General features: G+C 38.8%; 1 protein-coding gene, 1 long non-coding RNA gene and 3 pseudogenes across 5 annotated transcripts; 1 reads left to right on the forward strand and 4 right to left on the reverse strand.

Moving 5' to 3' along the window:
- Nucleotides 1-285: 285 nt before the first annotated feature.
- Nucleotides 286-4,161, reverse strand: LOC131303545 (BTB/POZ domain-containing protein At2g24240-like; annotated as a pseudogene).
- Nucleotides 4,162-6,357: 2,196 nt separating this feature from the next.
- On the reverse strand, nucleotides 6,358-7,850 carry LOC131303550 (BTB/POZ domain-containing protein At4g30940-like; annotated as a pseudogene).
- A 1,122-nt stretch (nucleotides 7,851-8,972) lies between these two features.
- LOC131303555 (BTB/POZ domain-containing protein At4g30940-like) lies at nucleotides 8,973-11,232 on the reverse strand (annotated as a pseudogene).
- Nucleotides 11,233-12,379: 1,147 nt separating this feature from the next.
- LOC131303564 (uncharacterized) lies at nucleotides 12,380-14,006 on the forward strand. The gene is made up of 4 exons (XM_058330496.1): nucleotides 12,380-12,563; nucleotides 12,717-12,854; nucleotides 13,061-13,265; nucleotides 13,502-14,006. Exons 1-4 carry the CDS (start codon nucleotides 12,450-12,452, stop codon nucleotides 13,540-13,542), a joined length of 498 nt encoding a protein of 165 aa, XP_058186479.1. The 5' UTR covers nucleotides 12,380-12,449; the 3' UTR covers nucleotides 13,543-14,006.
- A 7,500-nt stretch (nucleotides 14,007-21,506) lies between these two features.
- Nucleotides 21,507-23,724, reverse strand: LOC131303573 (uncharacterized). Of its 4 annotated transcripts, none has more exons than XR_009192089.1 (7): nucleotides 23,565-23,724; nucleotides 23,338-23,427; nucleotides 22,886-22,958; nucleotides 22,377-22,468; nucleotides 22,201-22,284; nucleotides 22,062-22,125; nucleotides 21,507-21,842 (listed from the first exon to the last, which is right to left on the reverse strand). It is a non-coding gene; the product is annotated as an uncharacterized LOC131303573 (long non-coding RNA). The 4 variants fall into 4 exon arrangements; XR_009192092.1 differs by having other exon boundaries at nucleotides 23,335-23,450; XR_009192090.1 differs by lacking the exon at nucleotides 23,338-23,427.

Here is a 23,724-nt window from a genome sequence, read left to right on the forward strand (position 1 = left end):
TGGCTGAAAGAGTTTTTTTCATTAGTGGTAGGAATCGAACATGCAAATTGGGGTAACCCTTTACTTATTATTGAACTTTCACTTGACCAAACCCTTGGACCAACGACATTAGAAACTCCAACGATACTTGCAACAAGAATATACAAAGCCCAACAAACACAACACACTAATACAAGAGAGAGAGAGAGAGCCCAACAAACACAACACACTAATACGAGAGAGAGAGAGAGAGAGAGAGAGAGAGAGAGAGAGAGAGAGAGAGAGGAAAAGTGAAATACAGCAAACTGCACACAAAATTCCAGACTTTCTATGTACCCTGAAAGCATTATATGCAATTTCATCATCTACCATAACTAGAGAAACAAAAATGAAAAACAGTAGATCAAAATCGAAAAAACCCAGACTTGGAAAACAAGACTAGCATAAGTGAGCAGAACTAGACAATAGGCAGTTGCAGTGAGCAGAACTAGATGATAGGTGGTCGCGGAGTCTCCCATATATCAAACACATTGCTCGCCTTGTGCTGAGTGAAAAGCCTATCCCCACCCAATGAAATATCACAAATGGCGCGTCGTCCATCCGGCAGCCGAAGTGTAGACGTTAGTTCCCAGTCAGGACCACAAACACTGAAATTCTGCCATACGACAATAAAAAGAGTTGGTTGTCATGCAATGCCAGTTTCACTTCTGATATATCGCCCATATTGAATTTCCTCAACCCCATGACAGACCTTACTTCCCTAGAACTCCTCAAATCCAAGAACCCAAATTCCTCGTACTGATTCACCGCACATATAGAATTAACCTCCTCCATGGCTATCACGTCTCTAACGGTTTTCATTGAACTATCAGAACACTTAATCCAGGAACCATTAGAATACTGAAAGGAGTCGGACCAATTCCAGACCTTCTTTTTAACTCTAACATCCCACAAAGAAATTAAAGAATAGTCCTTCTCGCTCTTAGTCAAAGAAGCAACCATCAAGCAGTTGGTGCCATGTAACCATTGCAACCTGTTTGCATTACCAAGTGACCAATCAAGTAGGGACCCAGGGGCTTCCTCGTAACAGTCAATCAGTTTTCCAGTAACTTCGTCCCAAACACAAATCCCATTCTTATTATCTCCACTTTTACAACTCGAAAAAATCTTGTCTGAGCTTGAACATAGAGCACCAGCGGTGTAACCCTTCAATTGATCCCAACATGTAACCTGAAATCTGTGCCTGAGTTCCCCAGTTGATGCACTGAACAAACCCATCCCACCGCCACCACCTTGCCGCTCAGAAGCGCCGACCACGAAAGTCTCTTCATCGATCCAGCCAACATCATTAACTTTCTGGTAGTCAAGATTAACTGGAGGGTGCTCTTCTAGCATCCAATCATAGACATGGACTACATTACCATGTGCTACGCAACACCCACCATGGGGACTGGCACGGATCACCGTGCCAACAGCCGCCGCACAATTTTTTATTGACTGCGACAGGTGGGGCCTGTTGCCATCGAATGGGCCCCACTTGGCAGACCGAACGTGGTCCAAGAGGCCATAGAACAGGGCTTCATTGTAGATGAGTTTCTCAGGGATGTTGGAAGGAATATAGAGTTTCCCTGTTCTGAGGAGATTTAGGAGCACACCAAAGCAATCTGGGTCCCGATTGATAAAATACTCGTTGGATTGGTCGGGTTGAAGGTTCCAGTTCTCGTCGAACAGTGCTCCGAAGAAGGAATTCCGGCTGGCAACAGCAAAGGTGGTGGCTGTGGTTTCGAAGGTCTTGCCTCCAACATTGAATTTTACTCTGTCTTTCTGGTTTGCCATAGTTGAATGGCTAGCTAACAAGCTGGGGCAGACCCAGATGAGACTTCTGAAAAGGCATAACATTGAATTTATAGACTTACTCACAAACTGAGGCAAATATTTGCTTAAAGGTTGAATATTTATCATGAAAGGTGCTCATTAGCTACAAGTCTCAAAAGGATATTATTAGACAATTCCCATGCAAAATTATCAGTATAATATACTCTAGATTATTTGACAATATGGAAAAAAATATCATCAAGAATCAGCTAAAGAAAGCGAAAGCTCATTTGTTGGTCTCAAGTTTCTACATTTCAACGTGAACTTACTATCAGAAGAATATTGCGAGAGATCAAACCCTAGCGAAATGTTAACTCCATGCGGCAACACTGGAGATGTAATACCTCCCAGGGTTCAAGCAAAGTAGATAGACTGATGGCCTGCATCAACAAAACACAAAACACAAGAGAAGTTAAAGGTACGTAGCCACCAAAATTTCATCTAATACGCACTTTGGCGAACAAACAGTGCATTGACAATCAATTAACAAGCATACCTTTACAACCTACACCATAGCTTTTACCCTTTCCATTAATAAACTTTAACTATATTAGCCTTCAACAGAGGCACTCATAAACTTCCAGGCAGTCATCTTAGGGCTTAGGAGAGGCTTGTGTTATGGCTCCAGTGCGAGAAGAGTAAAGCAAGGACGGTCATAACATAAACAGATCCAGCTTTCAGTGTTAGGATTTGATGAACATTTTCTTGTGTGAATATTCAGCTTCACTAGTACTACATGTTGACGGACTTCCAATGTAGTTTTTGAGCTTAGTAGAGGTGAAGACTAAAAGCTCATTTTCATAATAATCAATTAACGAATTAGAAACATTTATTCTGGATATAAAAGCATACGAACAAACAAAACTACCACAGAACAAAAGTGGAACGCATCTGAGCAGCTCATGACACCACATTATCTTTCATCTCTTCTACTACTCATAAACTGCGACGATGCGAATTTCTATTATGCCTAAAAAATAATAATCATCTCTACTATTCTCAAATATTACACATGAAGCTAGAAATAACTATACAATGGGCTTAAAATCACCAGAGTCTAATACAATCGTAATTTCTCTCAATAATTCACTGAATAAAAATATGCCTCTAATAATTCCATCATTCCTACTCGAGTCCCCACTTATTTGCTCTGCACTTGAAAAATATAAAAGGCCGTGTAGTATGGCAATACGACGACAATAAACATGGCTAGCAATAAGAATAAGCTCAACAAATGACAATTAGAAATCAAATTGAGTTAATTGAACGACTATTCATTTGTAGCCTCGCACTCGGCTCATTTCGGTAACATGCCGAGCAGCTCCCAAGGCAAAACTCTGTATGGCTATTTGGGCCGCATAAAAATACTCTTGAGTCCCCGTGGGGCAGTTAATCATAACTTTGGGACCCAGGGGGCTTGCACATGGACCAATGTGTTCCATGGCTTTCGGCAAAATGTTCTCCCGATACAAAATATGACAATAATCGAATCAATAAGCTTAGAGATCAAATGAGGATGGCTTTCGGCAAAATGTTCTCCCGATACAAACTATGACAATAATCGAATCAATAAGCTTAGAGATCAAATGAGGATGGCTTTCGGCAAAATGTTCTCCCGATACAAACTATGACAATAATCGAATCAATAAGCTTAGAGATCAAATGAGGATGGCTTTCGGCAAAATGTTCTCCCGATACAAAATATGACAATAATCGAATCAATAAGCTTAGAGATCATTTAGACAAATATGAGAGAATCAAATAATGTTCTTTGCAAAGAGATTTAGCTAGGAATCCACTGCACACTACCCGATACCTTAAAGTGGAGAGTGTGTCAGTAGAATATCCATGTCTCCCGGTCACGAGGAACAACCTGAAATTATGCGATGATCGGACTAAAGCTCACCGATCCGAGACCTCGAAGTCTAAACTGTACAAAAAAAAAGGAAGAAAAAACCTTCAATCACACAAGAAAAACCCGCGGCCAAATGGCCTGACCTTAGAGCAGAAGAAGGGGTCTGACTCTCCCATATTCCATTGTGACTGGTGCTTATAAGTAAAACTAAAGTGCCCAATTCTCTGAATGTCGTCCTTGTTACAGTCAAATGAAAGCTAATAGGGTGCAGAACCTCCTACTGTTGATGTTATTAAGGAAGGAGAGGGAGTCGATTTTGAGTTGCCGGGAATTTCCCAGAGTGGAACATGACCTTGTGGGAGAGGTATGGATGAAAGGGAGGTTGAGGTTGGGATGTGGGGATTTCTTTGGGGTGAAGACTGAAGAGAGAGAGAGAGAGAGAGAGAGAGAGAGAGAGAAGCTGTTTGTGCTTTTGCCACTATGCTGTCAAAGGATTAAGCAGCGCCACAGTCCCCGCATAGGCCCACCTCGGATCCCACGTAGTTAATCGAAATCGTTTAATAATTTAAAAAAAAATTGAGTGGGTATTGCGAAACGTTCACTCGATTAAATATGTGTAGGTGTTCGGATCAAGCTTCTCATCCTTGAAAAATCGAAAAAAATGGAAAGATTGGTTTTATGGTGTATAGAAATATGAGAAGTTTGATTCGAGCACTTACACATATCGGATCGAGCTGATGTTCTATGATGCCTAGTTAATTTTTTTTATAATTATTAAACGGCTCGAATCATCCATATAGAGCCTGAAATGACCCCACATAACGTACGGTGGCCGGCCGCTGCATTTTCGTGCGGTGGCCGTAGACTTTCCGCAAAGGATTAGGAAAGTGAGAGCGGGTGGTTACATGAACATGTGTTCACATTTTTAGCTTTACTGTTAGGCTTTCTTTGGAACTTAGGTAAAGTGAGAGATCTGATTAAAAAAAAAAAAGGTAAAGTGAGAGATAAAAAAGAAAAGTTAAATTTTTTTCTCTCAAATTGTTTGGATTGTAGAGAAAGAAGAGAAAAAAATAAAGAATTCAAGTTTTGTGAACAGTAAAAATTTCCTTCAATTTTCCACTCACTTTCTATCACTTTCTCTAAATTCCAAACAAAGTCTTAGTAATTTTTTTGTTTGTTTGGGAACATTAGTCTTACAGATACTGAGGACACAGGTTACTTTTCAACAACTGAACATGGGCTAACACATAAAGGCCAATTGTTTGGTGTTTTCGAAGTACCATGTGGCATTATCTTGTGGAATTCTTCACAAATAAAATATCGTAACCACACAGTGTAGGTCACTGTTCGTTTAACAACCGCCCAACATAATGAAAGATAACGTTTCTACCAAGTAATTTGTGGCTACGCAAATGATTAGGAATACTAGGCAATGCCACATGGGTATTTTGGAAAAGCTAAATAATTACTCGTTAATATATGAAAAATGACGAATCCCATTAGAACCAGTGGCGTTTTGGAGTGCGTTTTAAAGGGCTTCTTAAGCGATTGTTGAAGATTAAATTATAACATTAGCTCTCGAATATATATATATATATATATATATAATTAAAAGAAGAGGTTACTTTTATTGAAGAGCTATAGTCAAGCTGATAAGACTAATGCCAATTTGCCAAAGTGACTTTTATTAAATGGCTTATGGACTGTTGGTACGTATCGGTATTTGCATGTACTAAAGGAAGCATGTGAAAAAGTTATGTATCCTCGAAGTATGCACATAGTGATCAATACTGTCATATGGTGCTAGATTAATTGTTTCTTACTAGGCACACTTAGACCCATGTGTGAAAATCATGCACCACGGATTAAATGAGAAAGAAACCGAACAGTCCGTTTTCCCAATTGATGGTTTATATTTGTTGTTAATTTTTACTAGTCAAAGTCATCTTTTACCAGTAAAATATTAACAAACAAATCTGAACCATTGATTGTTGAGATAAATAACTTGAATTGCGCACTATAGAGGTGCTACAGGGTTGCTCACTACAGGTCCCTGCTCCCAAGAAAACCCCATCGTCCACCATGAGAATTTGACTCACCAACGAATAAAAGTAGAAAATTAACTTATACGGTTTTTTTTTTAAATAATTGTGTGTCTAAATCAGTTTACACTCACCTCGACCAATTCCGACGTTTTGAAATTAACAATCTAACAAACTTCCAGTGATCGCAAGAGAAATTAACAATCTAACAAACTTCCAGTGGTCGCAAGAGTTTTTATATTAGTGGTAAGAATCGAAACATACAAAAATTGGGTTAACCCAATGGGCATGTTTGATGGTTTTTTTTTTTTTTTGGGGGGGGGGGGGGGGGGGGGGGGGTGGGGGGGGTGGTTGGTTTGGGATTATGAGAAACACAAGGGCCCATCATTATATCATTAGTTGTGAGACCCATATTTGTGTGCATCTTGATTAATTGCTGGATAGGACAAGGTGGGACTATCTATCCGTTTGGTACCCCATGTGGAGTATTAACTAATACTAGAGGGAGGGGTGGTATTAGACTAGTATTAGCTAAATCATCTTCTTTGTATTATCTCCCTCCTCATTCGACTATCAAAATATCAATCCTATAAATAATCCAACGTTCTGACTTTCCAAGTCCCCTGAAAGCATCATCTGCAATTTCATCTTCTACCGTAACTAAAAGGAAACAAGAATGGAAAACAGTAGGTTTCAATATGAAAGTCACCCAGACTAGGAAAACAAGAGCAGCATAAGTTAGCTGAACTAGAGGATAGGAGGTCGCGGAGTCTCCCACATATCAAACCCATTCCCCTCCCTGGGCAGAGCAAAAAGCCTATCCCCACCCAATGAAATATCACAAATGGCAGCTCCGTCGGGCCCGCTGAAGCCTAGACGTTAGTTCCCAGTCAAGACCACAAAACACTGAAATTCTCCTACCCGTCAATAAAAAGAGTTGGCCGTCATGCAATGCCAGTTTCCCTTTTGATTTATTGCTCATGCTGAAATTTCTTAACCCTTTCACCCACCTTACTTCCCTAGGCCTCCTCAAATCCAAGAACCCCAATTCCTCATATTGATTCACGACACATATAGAATTAACCTCCTCCATGGCTATCACATCTCTAACCCACATTTCCGACGAATGATGATAATACGGAGAACAGGAATTATCATAATACCAAAAGGAGTTGGACCAATTCCAGACCTTGTTTTTAACTCTAACATCCCACAAAGCAATTAAAGAATAGTCCTTCTGGTTCTTAGTCAAAGAAGCGACCATCAAGCAGTTGGTGCCATGTAACCATTGCAACCTGTCTGCATTACCAAGTGACCGCACAATCTGCTTTCCAGTAACTTTGTCCCAAACACAAATCCCATTCTCATTATCTCCACTTTTACAACTCGAAAAAATCTTGTTTGAGCTTGAACATAGAGCACCCGCGGTGTAACCCTTCAACTGATACAAACATGTAACCTGAAATCTGTGCCTGAGTTCCCCAGTTGATGCACTGAACAAACCCATCCCACCGCCACCACCTTGCCGCTTAGAAGCGCCGACCATGAAAGTCTCTTCGTCGATCCAAGCAACATCATTAACTTTCTGGTAGTCAAGATTAACTGGAGGGTGCTCTTCCAACATCCAATCATAGACATGGACTACATTACCATGTGCTACGCAGCACCCATCGTTGGGTCCAGCCCGGATCACTGTGCCAACAGCAGCCGCATAATTTGTTATTGACTGTGAAAGGCGGAGCCTGTTGCCGTCGAATGGGCCCCACTTGGCGGACCGGACGTGGTCCATGAGGCCATAGAACATGGCTTCTCTGTGGAGGAGTTTTTCAGGGATGTGGTGGGGAATACAGAGCTCTCCTGTTCTAAGGAGATTTAGGAGCACACCAAAGCAATCTGGGTCCCGGTTGATGAAATACTCTATGGAACCATCCCGTTGACGGTTCCAGTTCTCCTCGAACAGTGCTCGGAAGAAGGAATTCTGGCCGGCAACGTCAAAGGTGCCGGCTGTGGTTTCAAAGGTCTTGCCTCCAACATTGAATTTTACTCCGTCTTTCTGGTTTGCCATGGTTCAATGGCTAGCTAACAAGATGGGGCAGATCCCAGATGGGAATTTTGAAAAGGCACAACATTGAATTTATATGCTTACTCACGTCTCTTTGAGTTCTTTTTTTTCCAAACACTGAAGAGTCACCACAAACTGAAGATTAACAGTTCCCAACAAACTTATGGCATTGAAGTAAGTTACTACTACACAGAGAAACGAAAACTGAAGAGTCACCACAAATTGAAGCAAATATCTGCCTTTTCCTTTTTAAAGTGAGCCAAAAACTAGCTTAAAGACTGAATATTTATCATGAAACATGCTCATTGGCTACAAGTCTCAAAAGGATAGGAAATATAATGAGGAGTGCTAGGGACAAAAAAATTGGCAAAGAAAATACCCTTAAAGTGTACATGAATGACTCAAATCTGAGCCGTTCATGTATATTTTAAGGGTATTTTTTTTGCACCTAGCATTTCTCGAATATAATTTGATGTTGTATCTTCCAACGAACAAGAATTAGCTAAAGAAAGCAAAAGCTAGTTGTTGGTTTCAAGTTTGTTCATTTCAATTAATTGTGACCCTGTAAGTGGGCGATGGGATTGGTCCCTAAGATTAGTTAAGGTGCGCGTAAGCTCGTCTGGATACTTGAGTTATCAGGAAAAAAAAATGTTCATTTCATTTCCATGTGAAATCACTATTAGAAAAATTGCGCAGTTTTGCAACAAAAATTTTGTGAATTATTGATTCGTTCGTTTCGTTGAGAGAAATTGAAAAAATAAAAAAGATTAAGACTGAAATAATTTCTTGGACTTAAATTGGGTTTCGTTCATAATGTTTTATAAGGACAAAACAAAAAGTCAAGTTGGATTTTTTTAGAGAAACTCGGCCTAATTCAGGAGAGTTGAAGTTATCGAATTAATAAACTTTTAGTGGTTGAAAGAGTTTTTTCTTAGTGGTAGGAATTGAACTCACTAAGCACATTGGCCAAGTGTGATCAGAAGATGGTTGTCAACCAATGACTCAATGAGGACCCAAAAAACGAATGCAATGCAGCAAACTGCACACAAAACTCCAGACTTTCTCCTGAAAGCATCATATATATGCAATTTCATCTTCTACCATAACTAAAGAGAAACAAAAGTGAAAAACAGTAGATCAAAATGGAAAAAAACCCATACTTGGAAAACAAGACTCGCATAAGTTAGCAGAACTAGAGGAGAGGCGGTCGTGGGGTCTCCCATAAATCAAACACATTCCCCTCCCTGGGCAGAGCAAAAAGCCTATCCCCGCCCAATGAAATATCACAAATGGCAGCTCCATCGGGCCGCCTAAGCCTAGACATTTGTTTCCAGTCAGGACCACAAAACACTGAAATTCTGTCATCCATCAATAAAAAGAGCTAGCCATCGTGCAATGCCGGTTTCATTTCAGATTTTTCATTTCTCATACTGAATTTCCTTGACCTTTTCACCCACCATACTTCCCAAGGACTCCTCAAATCCAAGAACCCAAACTCCTCATACTGAGTCACCGCACATATAGAATTAACCTCCTCCACGGCTATCATGTCTCTAACCCACGTTTTCATCGAATAATCAGAATACCGAAAGGAGCCGGACCAATTCCAGACTGTCTTTTTAATTCTAACATCCCACAAAGCAATTGAAGAATCAAGAGACAAAGAAGCAACCATCAAGCAGTTGGTGCCATGTAACCATTGCAACCTGTCTGCATTACCAAGTGACCACCCAAGTGATTCATGGTAAAAGTCAATCTGTTTTCCAGTCACTTTATCCCAAACACAAATCCCATCCTCATTACTTCCACTTCTATAAATAGAAAAAAATCTTGTCTGAGCTTGAACAAGGCATCTGCTGTGTATCCCTTCAGTTGATCCCCACTTGTGACTGGAAATCTGTGCCTGAGTTGTGACTGGAAATCTGTGCCTGAGTTTCCCTGTTGATGCACTGAATGTTGGAAATAAGTGAATTGGAAATTGACTCCAAAATAAATCATTTAAGTTGGTTGTAATTTATTTGTCCTATGGTGGATAAATAAATATATTTGGAGTACTTGGAATTATTTGGTTTGCCGCTGAACGGGGCCGAGTGTGGCAGCGAGTTCATAAAATTCTAAAGACTTAATATTTGGAGGGAATTTGTACTAATTATTTTAATTAGTTACTTACATATTTGAAGTCTTTTGAATTGAATTTTGTGTTGGTTCATAGACGAACATGTGGCAATCTAAATCAATGGGTGTCAATGCTTCATTTACCTTGGCAACATGAAGTGTCTCTTGCCAAGCAAACAAAAAAAAAACATGAAGTCTCTTCATTTTGTAACATGGAAATGGAAGTGTTGGTTCGGCCAAGATGAGTTCAAATAGTGGTGTCTCTCCGGCCAAGACCATTCCGAACAGTTGCGTCTTTTTCCTAACACCATTTCGAACAGTCACCGTTCCTTTTCGTTCGGGTGCGTACTTTTCTATAAATAGGACCCATCTCTTCCCATTTCAGTACTGAAAAATTCCTGCACTCATAACATACATATTCTGAGAGAGTTCTGCATATATAGTTTCCTGGTTCGCCCATTGAACAGATTGTAGTCCTACTCCAGTTGTTCGAAAATCGGATAATACTGGGAGGCAAACGTTCAAGAGACCCAAGAACACCGGTGTGGGGGACGAATTTGCTTTAAGAATATAGTATTCTCCGTAAAAATACTAGCCTCGATTGCCAATTTCTGGATGCCTGAAATTGATCCAGTAAGTTTCTAATTTTGTTTATTTTTGGTGTGTAGCGAATTTCCAGCCATAAACGAATTCCAGTTCCAACACTGAACAAACCAATCCCGCCTCTGCCTTGCCGCTCAGTAGTGCTGACCGCGAAAGTCTCTTCATCGATCCAACCGACATCATTAACTTTCTGGTAGTCAAAATTAACTGGAGGGTGCTCTTCCAGCATCCAATCATAGAGATGGACTACATTACCATGTGCTACGCAACACCCACCGTGGGGTCCGGCCCGGATCACCGTGCCAACATCCGCCGCGTAATTTGTTATTGACTGTGAAAGGCGGAGCCTTTTGCCGTCGAGTGGACCCCACTTGGCGGACCAAACGTGGTCGAGAAGGCCATAGAACAGGGTTTCATCGTAGATGAGTTTGTCAGGGATATTGGAGGGAATATAGAGTTTCCCTGTTCTGATGAGATTTAGGAGCACACCAAAGCAATCTGGGTCCCGATTGATGAAATACTCATTGGAACTATCCGGTTGAAGGTTCCAGTTCTCGTCAAACAGTGCTCCGACGAAGGAATTCCGGCTGGCAACGGCAAAGGTGGTGGCTGTGGTTTCGAAGGACTTGCCTCCAACATTGAACTTTACTCTGTCTTTCTGGTTTGCCATATGGCTAGCTAACAAGTTGGGGCAGACCCATATGGGAATTTCGAAAAGGCACAATTGATTCGAATATTAAAATCTAATCCTATACAGAAGTTACTAGAAGTTACTTGACACGAAGCTTCATCTTCTCCCAAAAGAATTGAATTAGCCGGCCATGGGCTAGTGGTGTGTTCGCAGCACAGCTTAAGTCCTACTCGTCCTTGTATGCGTGTGCCGAAGTTCCTCTTTGGGAAGGAAGACTCCTTTCCTTATTCCAACTCCTCTTCGGTGATTTCGTGATGTACAATTCACAACTTAAAAATAGGAAAAGGAATGTTGGTAAAGGAATATATGTTGGTTGGTTTTGGTTTCGATGATTTCGTACAAAAGTTATGATTTTGCTCTTCATTTGAAAAATGTCTTAATGGGTGCCGATCAAAAAAAAATTAATGCCTTAATGGATGGTTTTTAATACAATGCCTTAATGGGAGTAAATTAAGAGTATAGCTATAGGAAAAATAAAAAAATTACCAATCAAATAAAATCAATCAAAAAATCATTCCTTTAGAGACCGTTGCTCTTCATTTCAAAAATGCCTTAATTGATGCCGATCAAAAAACAAAAAAAAAGCCTAAATAGGTTGTTTTCAATACAATGTCTTAATGGGAGTAAATCAAGAGTATAGCTATAAGGGAAAATAAAAAAATATCAATCAAATAAAATCACTCAAAAAATCATTCATTTTAGAAGCCAATATACCAGATTGAATGGGGAATGTGTGATTGGAAAATAATCGACAAATGTGAAGTACTTACGGGCATGCCATTGCAGAATGAAGGGTGAAGAATTATGCAGAGTATAAATCTAGACCGTTGGTTCTCTTTTGAATTCAAAACCAGCCCTATCTTGTTATATAGATAGATAGATTTTGTATGTATATCTGGTCCAGTTTATACCGGTTTGAAAGGTGACAAACCGGACAGAACCAATTTTTTTGGGTTTGGCCAAAACTCAAACCCAACAAACCGGATTACCTCTAGAAACCACACTAAAACCAAACCACACCACCAATTTGGTCCGGTTCCGGTTTTAATTTGTTCTGGTGCTGTTCCAAAGTTTAAGGGATCTTCATAAGTATATTTCAGATTACAAGGGTGTAAACGCAATTTACAATATATGTATACCTATAAATAGAGGGGCTATTGGCAACCAGAACACGTTTTTGGATCTAGTGTTTTCTGTGATCGATTGTGAGGCGGTTGCTCGGGAAAAATGGAAGCTCTGATCAGGAAGAGCGACGTTGGGATATCCAACACCAAACGTCAGTATGATCATCGGGACAAGGAGAAATACCTGGCTTACTTAGAACAAAGTCGTAAGACCGAGGTAAGTTATTAGACTTCTTTGATTCATGAATGAATTGAATCGTATTCGATTCTTTTTGATATCGTTTTTGCTTCTGTGTGTGTGTGTTTGTGTTGTTTGAATCTTGTGTTTGTTTGTTTGCTGTTTGATTAATACTCGTAGTATTGATATTAGGGGTATGAGGTTACGATCTCACCTAGAGGGGGCGTATATGATGGAGTTCTCCCAATGGACATGACCAACGAGCGTAGGTATCAGGACTACGACATGTGTGCTCAACTTGCTATCGACAAATACAGCTCTACCTTTAAGGTCTGTGTCTGTCTTTTAATCTTCCCCCGTTATACTTTCTTCACTATGCATTGATGATCATGACAATGATGATGATTATAATTAGGCTTCTTTCCATGACTCTCTCTAGGTGCCCCTCCCCTCCATGTTCAATCAGTATTTTCTTGTTTCCGGTGAATAATTGTTTTCGACCTCATGATGACATGACATCTATTGGCAACGTGCAGGAACAACTTGGTCTTGAGTTTGTCAAGGTTTTGTTTGTAACGGGTCGGATTTCCTGCTTTATGACCTTCTACATAACCTTTGAGGCCAAGGATCTTGCTGATGGAGGCATGGTTAAGACCTATCAAACAGAGGTGTTAATGGGATTGCGCACAGGCGTGTGGAATGTGGGAGCTATGAGGCTCAAACCTGGCCTGGATGAACAAGGTAAGATTAATCCTTCTCCACTTTTCCCCCCTTATAATTTCGCTTATCTAACAATCAAGGAAGTGCTTAGTTAGGAATTTCAAATATGCAGGCGACAGTTGGTTTTTGCCACAATATTGGATGCTGTTTCATTTATTTGTTTTGATCTTTCTAACTTACTGATTTCTGTGAAGCTGTCCACACATATCTAATTCTGATTTTTTTCCTTTTCCCTTTTTGTCTTTCGTTTCAACAAGGTTGCTATCTTAAAGGAGGATGGTTCTGGAAAGAGGTGTAGCACGGTTAGTATGTTTGATTCATCACATCGACGCACAACTTTAGTTGGTCCACTCGCGGTGATGTTTTCAATACTAGGAAGATAAATGGATGATATCGTAGTTTGATTCATTGACTGTTATACTCTGCGATTCCGCCTACTTGATATAGTAACAAAAGTTTGTGGTATGATTGTTCTTACCATAAATGTCACAAGGATCTCTAAAGAATCTAGGTCCTCTACCACCTCTCTCTGTTAAACCCTCTGTATGGACAACTGAATTGGTGAAGCAGATACTTGTTGCTGCTAAGAACCAAACTGAGATGGGAGGACTGAACCAATATTCTGTGAAGAAGTATTCAAATAGTTCTGTGGCAAGTTCTGAGATATGTTCTGTGACACATTTCCTATAGGGATAGATGCTTGTGAAGACTGATTCATATGAGTGGCAACGATGTAGTCTCAGTGGTCTCACTTTCATCATCCTTGATCATTTGTATGTCTTCTCCATTAAGCATTTTAACGAACTCATCAAATGTTGTGTCTCCTCTACTTCGTATGGCTGTTTTGAAGCCATTAAAAGCCTTTGACAAACCACAAAAGGTATGACAGACAAACCAGATCATCATCATCGTCTAAAGGACTACCTGATGCAACAAGCTTCTGAGCATATTCTTTAATCGTGTCAATGTAAGACTCCATTGTAGAGGTTTTCTTAATGTTATAGAGTCCATCTTTGAGTCCACGAACATGTGCCTTTGACAAAGAATTGTAACGACGAGACAAAGAGTCCCAAACCTGATGCACATGCCTAAAACACAAGGCAAAGTAGATTGTGACAATGAATCTGTCAGGCACGATAAGAGCTGTGAATCAATCAACTTCCATGAGAAAAACTCTGGATTAGGGATCATTTTACCTTCAGAACTTCTAATCTAAGGTTCAGGACATGCAATCACACCATGAAGATAACCGCAAAACCCATTAGCTTTCATAAAGTTTTCTACTTGAATCTTCCACAGGAGATAATTCGATGCTTCTAGTTCGACAGTAACCAGAGAATGAAAATTAGAAACAACAAAAGCTAGAGAAGAAGGGATTGTTACTGTTTGTGTTTCCATTTGCAGAATTTTTTACCAAGAACTTCGAAGAAAATCTGAACAAACTCTGTATTGACCTGACCTTGAGAATGAATTCTAATTGAGATGAAGAGCTTGAAATTTGAAAGAACTTTCTAAACGGCTTAACAAACTGAAAACAGTATCGCAAGACTTTCGTCTTCTCGCTCTGATACCAAGAAGAAAATCGTGGAAATTAAGAATTGAAACTAACATAGAGAGAGAACTAGTGCTCTGATTTCATTTCTTTATAGGTAAAATGACGGTTAAGGATGTGTTTTGATAATTAATACCTGCCAAGGACATTTTCAGTATTAACAAATGTTCTTAGCTTGTCTTTGACGGGTATTAATTATCAAAACACGTCCTGGTCCGTCATTTTCCCATCTTTATATCAGAATTGAACGTGGCCACTTGACTATGTCAGCTCACAACCCAATGACTAACCAACTGACTAAAACAGAAAACTCAATTACATTTAAGCCACAATTACAAACTAAACTCATTAATGCTCTATGCTAACAAGAACAACGTATATTTTGGCTAATCATAAAGCACTATAAGCAAGGTTACGTTTTATTTTTATTTTTTTCATGTAATTCAAGCTAAAAGCATAATGTAACCTAGATTGTTTTTGTGTTTTGATTGTATGTATTTCTTTTCTTTTTTTACTTAATAGTAAGAGGACAGTCAAGATTGGGCTTGAGCATGGGCAGCTCAAACATCAAGACCGACACTTTCTCACTACCCACTAGCGAGGAACCTAATTAAAGTTGGATGAAAAGTTCTGCATAAACTGATCTCAAAGAAGTTGATACAAGCCCACAATGGTTGAATACCCAACCCACCTTATTTGACCTTCCAGCTGAGTGTAGCAACCACCCATAATAGAAAGTTTGCGTTTGATTATCGAGAAAAATATAATAGAAAGTAAAAATGAGAGAAAGTGAAGTAAAAGAAAAAAACAAAACAAAATGTATTCTTTTTTCTCACATCCGTTTGATTAGGATGGAAGTTTTGCAAGAAAATAAAGAAGTTAGAGTAATTGTAGTTGATTCTCACAAGAAAACAAATTTTTTCTGCACTTTTTGTGAAAAAAAGTAAGGCAAGCCCTCGTTTTAGATGGTTGTATGAGAGAGTTTATTTTCTACCACTTTTTAGGACATTTTTGCTAAGTGAACATCAATAAAATGCATTTTTTTTCTCTTTCGTGCATTTTCTACTATTATCTAGTTAATCGAACGGACGACGTCTGTCGTATCACCCTATCACTAGTGATTACACATGATTTCATTCTATTGATATCAATAAAATGTTACTTCTTTGCTGATAAAAAAAAATTACCCTATTGCTAGTAAATATGCAACCAATAGAAAATCAGAAGTATTCCAAATGATTGACTGGCCATAGAAAACGCAATTGTAACTGCCCTTAAAATATAAAAACTCGTCAAGTTGAATTTTTGGAATTTACACAATTTGTACCGATATTCTTGTCCATGCAATAGTGGTTTGTCATACTGATATTTTCCTTAATATGAGTTCTCCTTGAATTTTGGTCTGATATTTTTCTGGATGATTTTTTACTTTTTTGTAATTTTTGTTTAATTTTTCATCATAATTTGTGAAAATTCTCAGTTAAAAGAAGAATAAGGAATCATTGGATACGAGAACATGGTTTTGGGACTTATCTTATGTCAGAATGCTTACAAGTAGGGGTACATATCAGGTACATGTTATGAACACTTAATTTTGCTATCTATCCTACTCCATCCGTTCTAAATTGAGAGTTCATTTTGGAGATTCTAACTATTTAAAAGGATATGCAATGATTATACCTATAATACCTATCATTTCCACCATTACCCCTATATTCTACTTACTTTATAACATTTATATTCACCTGTGAGGGACATTTTTGAAAAATCACCAAATTTTTCCTTCCATTTTTTGAAAAGGACCATCATTTTAGAACAACCACAAATGAAATAATAGACTCTCAATTTAGAACGGTAGGGAGTATTAATTATGATCACAGAAGTTTAGTTCAAATTAAGAGTTTATAAGCAAGTATATTGAATTTCTATTCCCCCTAATGTGCAGGTTAAAATGTTCAAGCTTGGTTCGATGTAGGAGCACTCGCTGGAGGTTGAGTAATGATTATGAGGAATGGGAATAAGAACCTTTTGAGTTTTGTGCGTAGGATCTCCGACGATGGAAATTAAGATGATATTGATGAAGAGCTTGGTGATTGGGGAAAGATTTTTTTTGTTATAAATTTTGGTACATTTGATGCACACACATTTTAAGTGGAAAATGAACTAGCATAAAACAAAACTGTGTTATGGCATATTTAGTCACAACTACATCCTCATGCAATTGATGAGCAACAATGCTAGACAACATGGTAAATATGAGACCGTACGTTGTCTTTTTTGTTAAGATTCGATCGCCATGAAATTAATCTGCGCTTTGTCAGCTTCTCTAAACACATACTCCTTCATATCCGTCTTCAAGCGGTAGAGGAGGAACTTGAATAACATGGTTAATAATGACACCGTTTCTACTTGGCTAAGATTCGTCATCAAATCGGCACTCTTGTAATTAAGCTTCTCTAAACATATGCTTCATCATCTCCTTCTTCAAACACTAGAAGAGGTGAATAGTAATTTCTAGACCCAATGAGTACAAATATTGCTCAACAATTGATTGGAGAAGCTCCTCTAGTAACGTCGTCAATGGTTGGATAGCAAGCCTGGACGGGGATGACTGTGATTCATGTGGAATTTGTGCCTTTTTAAGTCCCCTAAAAGCATCATCTGCGATTTCATCTTCTGCCGTAATTAAAAGAAAGTATATAACTCACACCATGTACAAGACTTACCATAAGGGCAGGGTAGATAATTATTCAATCCCCATGCACATTATCAGTAAAGAATTATACTTCCTTTGCCCTATTTTGTTTTGTTTGCTCTTACTTATGGGGAATCCAATTTTTTATGCAGTCCTCATAAAAATTGTTGAGATTTTCACAGTTACCTCGGAAAACAAATGGGAAAATGGCGGCTCAGGACGTGTTTTGATAATTAATACCCGCCAAGAACATGTTGAGAATATTTTTCTAAATATTTTTAGAAGTTATTTCTTTCCTCACTCCTCCTTTGACCTCACTAATATGTTGTACTCGTACTCAGGAAAGAGTACGTATGTAAGACAAGTGCGTCTTCCAATATTTGCGGAAAGTGCGATCATATAATAATTTCAAAGAGGAGTCCGGCTTATCTCCAATCCGTGGTAATAATACATTTTATTTTCTGTTTTCTTTTTAGATTAATCCCATCTTTTTTTTTAAATACTTTTTTGCATTTATACTTATTATGTCCATTTTTGCGCAACATAACTTTTTGTAAAACGATTCACAAAACAATTTGAAATAATTATGTAACCAAAGTGTATTCGTAATTAAACTCGGTAGTGAAGCACAATGTACCGCGCGTACAATTATTGATTGTTGTCAAAACCTGTTAAGCCAAATACTTGTGCAATATCGTTAACTAATTAATTAATTAATAACTTAATTCTTTATGCCATTCACATATTAGATTAAACGGTAATTCCCATGACCCGTAAAAATCCTCGGTAACTGATCATACGAGCCCGCACCCAAACATTTATACTAACATAAGCGGGGTGTCTAGAGTAACAATTAGTTCACATGGGCTTCCCATATCTTACCCAAACCATTATTAAAATCGATCTTTCCTCTAATACTCTTTCCGTCCCAATTTAAATGCTTCCTATGGGAGATCATGTAACTTCGATATCGAAAAATAAAGTACTTTCAGAATGAATTTAATTTTAACTTTACTTTATATCGTTCAAAAGATCTCGATGAGTATTTTAAAACGGTACAAAAAAATTTCAAAAAAGATTATGAAAAATTCGTTTTTTTTGAAAGTCAAAATGACATGATTTTACGTAGGGAGTATTTAAAATGGGACAGAGGGAGTATTATAATTGATGTTATTATAATTTATGACCTTTTGAGAGAGAGAGAGAGAGAGAGAGTGGTCGTGGCTTGGAAGGTGGTAGGTGGTGGAGACATTGTACAGTGGCGTTGGTGGTGGTTCGGTCGGGATATACACTTATACCGGTGGTGGTTCGGTATGCCGTATGCTGGTGGTTGTGTGTGAGAGAGGTTTATTTCGCCGTGAGAGAAACGGGCTCGCCAGAGAGGAGTGTATTTTGCCGGAGGAGGAGGTGGTCGTGAAGGTGAGGTGAGACAAGGGGGATTACGGGGATGGAAAGAGCGAGAGATGGGAGTGAGATGGTGAAATGAATTCATGCATGTGAAAAACAGAAGGAGAGAGAGAGAGAGAGAGAGAGAGAGAGAGAGAGAGAGAGAGAGAGAGAGAGAGAGAGAGAGAGAGAGAGAGAGAGAGAGATGAGTTATATAGTAACCAGACACTTCTAAATCCCCAACTTAGGGTTGTTCAACTAAGGGCTTGTTTGATAACCTAAATTCAGCACTTAATACTGAATTAATTAAGTAATAAGTGATTCAGTAGGTTTGATAATCACATTTCATATTACTTAACAAATTAAGTACCACTTAAAATATAGGCTAAAAAGTTGAAAAAAATTAAGTAGCTTTGAGCTACTTAATTTTGGCTGAATTTTTGTGTACTTACATTCAACCGTCATACCACCACCATAACCACTTCCACCAACACCTCCACCACTCCACCACCACCACCACTACCACCACCTCCACCACAACCACCTCCACTACCACCACTCCTCCTCCACCACATCACCACCACTCCCTCCACTACCACCACCACCACCACATCACCACCACCAACTCCACCACCACCACTTCCTCCACCACCACCACCACCACCACCACCAGCTCCACCACCACCACCACCACCACCACATCACCACCACCAACTCCACCACTCCACCACCACCACAACTCCACCACAACTCCACCACAACTACCATCACTACACCACCACCACCACCACCACCTCCACTACCATCATTACACCACCACACACCACCGCTCCTACCACCACCTCCACCATTCCACCGCCACCACCGCCACTCCACCACCACTTCCATCACTACACCACCACCACCACTCCACCACCACCACTACCAGCACTCCTACTACCTCCACCATTACCAAAAGTATATTGTGACCGTTAGTAAATTAAGATAAAATTGGAACAAAATTAATTCATCATTTTTTTAATTCAGTACTTAATATATTTATCAAACAGTTTTTCAGCTTAAAAATTTCAGCATTCAGTTTTCAGTACTTAATTTTTCAGCTTTCAGTTTCAGTTTTCAGTTTTATCAAACAGCCCCTAAATAAGCCACTTGTTTTTTTTTTTCCTCCTTATTCAATTTTTTTCGCAGTTGTTAGTTTTTCGTCAATTTTTTGGGGATTATTGTTTCGTTATGACGAGAGAAATCTAAAAAGTAGAGTAAAAAATTTCGAGGAAAAAATTTGAATAAGAACAAAAAAAAAAAAGGTCATTCGGCTTTTTTAGCCGAACAACCCCTAATCCAAATACAACTCCCCAATTGACTCAAAAATTATTGCCCGTATATATGTTTGTCTATAGTATGAAAGAATTGAAATATTGCTAGGGAAAAATTATCTTCAGTTTATGGTAAGCTTGCTTGAAAAAATATATAGTATCTGGCTGACATTATGTATTCAATCCCCAAAAGGATGCACTCTCTGGAACAACTGTGGTGACGAAAAATTACCCAACAATTGCGTTAGCAATAAAAATTATTGTACCAGTAAACGTGGTGACGGAATTTTAAGATAGTGAAACGCAGATTTTTATTGTTGAAAAATCGGGTTAGCACAAGCCATAATGATAAGGTATGCTCGATTCAATTCGTGGTTTATTATGGGTAGTCCGGCAACAAGTATGAACGACCAATGGGTCCTTTTCGGCTGCGGAGCTGATCATAGGACAAGGGAGTGAAATCCAATGTGATTTAGAAAGTGTCGGGGCTTGAGAATCGTCCGAAGTTGGGGTTGTTTGTGGTTGTTGGTGGGTTGAGGTTCGTCCAGCTGCTGTTATCGGTGACGGGGTCTGCTACTGACTTCTGCTCCAGTGAACAGCTCTTGCCGTCCAGATTTCATATGTGCTTCTCGGGTTTGAGTTGGGGTCCGGTCCGTTTTGGATTCTCTACTATCTAGGCCTTAATTGGTTCTCATTTGGTGATTTCGTCGATCTTGCTTTTGCAGGGGTGCATGTGTCGAAGTCTAAGTAGTTTTGACTCATTCTGGTATTTTTTGATGAAATTTGTATTGCCTTCGGGCTTTGTTATGAAATGAATTAAATGTGTTAAAAAAAAAAAAAAAAAAAGGAGGCTAATCTTGATGGGGATAATCAGTTAGTGGCCTTCTCTCGATCTGAACCTATTGAGGCCGAAATTGATACTAAGCATACATCACAATCCTTGGCTGATGTTGGAGCTATTATCGCAAGGGATGGTTTTCCTTGCTTAGAACTAGGTACATCGCGACGTGCGATGCACGTCCGTCATGACGGTTGAATGGTGTGGAATTTTTTTCCGAAACATAGGCTGTAGGAGTTTGGTGTTGAGTTTTCTATAGATAAGTATGTCATTTTTATGATAGCAAAAAGCCTATCTAAAGTAGGCAGCAGAAGTCTGTTTCATATACATAAGTAGCTGCACAACCAACTGGAATTTTGGAGTAACTGCATGACTTTGTTTGCCCAAATTCCCGGCCAAGATCAATGGGAAATCACAGAATACCTGTTAAGACCATTTGAATCCATCCACAAGGTTTTAACTCACAGAATATTTAGGCTATGATAAAATATGGATGCCCTTTAAATAATCCAACCACAAGTACCAATAAATACTTACACTACAAGTCAATCCAATGCTGTATTTAAACACAACAGCAAAATATGAAACATGTACACAATACTTCAAACTAAAACAGCAAACAGAGAGAACATATAGAAAGCAGATCTCTATCGTGTACCACCAATATCATGCCTCACAAGTTTTGGCAGAAAGTAAATTTCAATTATGGCAGCTTCGTGGTACTTGTGTATTGAATGCACAATTTAGGCCTCAGCATAATCCAAATGGTCCTACTCATGTCTTTGGAAGAATGGCGACAACCTTCGAGTAATAACTATGCAACTATGCAACGAAGAACAGTATATTCTCAAAAGTCAGGAGTAGAACAATAATATCATTGTATAAAATTAAAAACAAGAAATCTGCTAATCATAATAACAAATTAAATTGGCAGTTCATTAGGCACAAGGTGCAGTCGCATAAAAATTCAAATGCATTGAAGACCTGATATTAAATAGCTGGAATTATGTTTAACCTGAAGACTATAACATACCTATCATCCATGGGGAGTCGGGGACACATGAAACCATGATATCAGCTTGTAAGTTGACATGCTTCTGCAATTACGTTGCTCAATAAGAAATCAACTGAAGACTCTGGATGTGACATTATTTTTATAAAAATGTAAGTACCTGCACAAAGTCCATGTAATCCATCCGATAGAGATGATCACCGGACAAAATTAGTATGTGCTCCACGTTCTTCTTCTTGGCATCCTATTAAAATCATCAATACCACAATTAGTCCTTTTAAAGTTCCAAAGATTAAAAATAGATTGATAGTGAATGATTCTAAGCCTAGCACACACCTCATTTATACACGTAAATTATAATCTGCTGCTCCTTAGAACCACTTCTTTCCTACTTCTCCTTCTCCTGGTGTTTGAGTGGCAGCTAAAACCTGTTCCCAATCAAAGATCTCCATGATTGATCAAGAAGTTTCTCCAAATATTGTCATCTAAATTACTATAAGTGTAATCAGTGATCTTAAAAATTGATTGACTATTACCATGAATAGCATGAATTCCTGTATAGTGACTCATGCTCACCTAAATCATTTCACCTCCATAAAATCATCCCCAAAGGTGATGCGTTTCCAAAGTTATACGTGTGAGCAAGGTCATGAGTTGCATTATACGCTAAAAAGCACATTGGATACTTAATAGTTCAACACAAACCAAAGAGAATATGCAACATTCAGCCCCAAAAACTAAAGATCAAGACCAAAGCAGTTTATCAATCAGTGTGTAACCCCAAATTTTCAAAAAAATAATAATAATAAAATTGGAGGCCCAAAAATTTTAGATAAAAATCTCACCTTTGACCCTTGATTTCTGGACAAGATCCGATGAAATTAGTGGACCCCTGTTCCTCTTTGTCTTCTTCCATCGCTGAAGCAGAGCAGAAAAATAGTACAGAGCAAAGATATTCAGAACTCAATCACAAATTACAGCAAAATAGTCATGAAAGTTGATGAAATCGAATTAAAAACCCTAACTTATTTTGCTATAAATTTATCTTCCGGAACTAAAAATTCCATTTTTGGGTCACCTCAAAAAAAAAAGAAGTTAGAGAATTACGTACTCTCAAATCTGCATAAATCAAACATCATTTCAATGTGATTTTAATTTTCGGTCAAATTTTCAAAAATAGTGAAACTCTAACGTAAAGCTTCAAAAACTAAGTGAAATTATTATGGGTTTTTGGATAGTAGATTTGGGGGAGAGGGCGAAGAGTGGATTCAATCGATTGATCGAGAGAGCAAACCACAGATTTGGTTTTGGTTGTCTTCGGCCAACAAAACCACCACCACCACCGATTGCCACCTCCACCGCCCTCTTTCTATCTCCAATCCGCTAACTGCCAACCTAAAAAAATTAACACTAACAAAGACATGCAAGCGGGCAAATCGAATACATAGAAACAAAATTTAAAGAAAACCCTAGATCTACAGCCAGAAAGGATTAACATTTAACACACAGAGAAAATATTTCTACCTTATGCGATTTCTGCTAGCCTAGGGTTTAAGATTTGATGGTGGGATCGTCCAGTGAGCGTGAGTTGACTGATTTTCTTTGCTTTGCTCATATTGTCTTTCCGAGCCACAGAGAGAGAGAGAGAGGGAGGGAGGGAGGGAGAGAGGTTGATCAGAGAGAG

The sequence above is a fragment of the Rhododendron vialii genome, chromosome 1a (genome assembly GCF_030253575.1).
Source record: "Rhododendron vialii isolate Sample 1 chromosome 1a, ASM3025357v1".
NCBI classification, from domain to species: domain Eukaryota; kingdom Viridiplantae; phylum Streptophyta; class Magnoliopsida; order Ericales; family Ericaceae; genus Rhododendron; species Rhododendron vialii.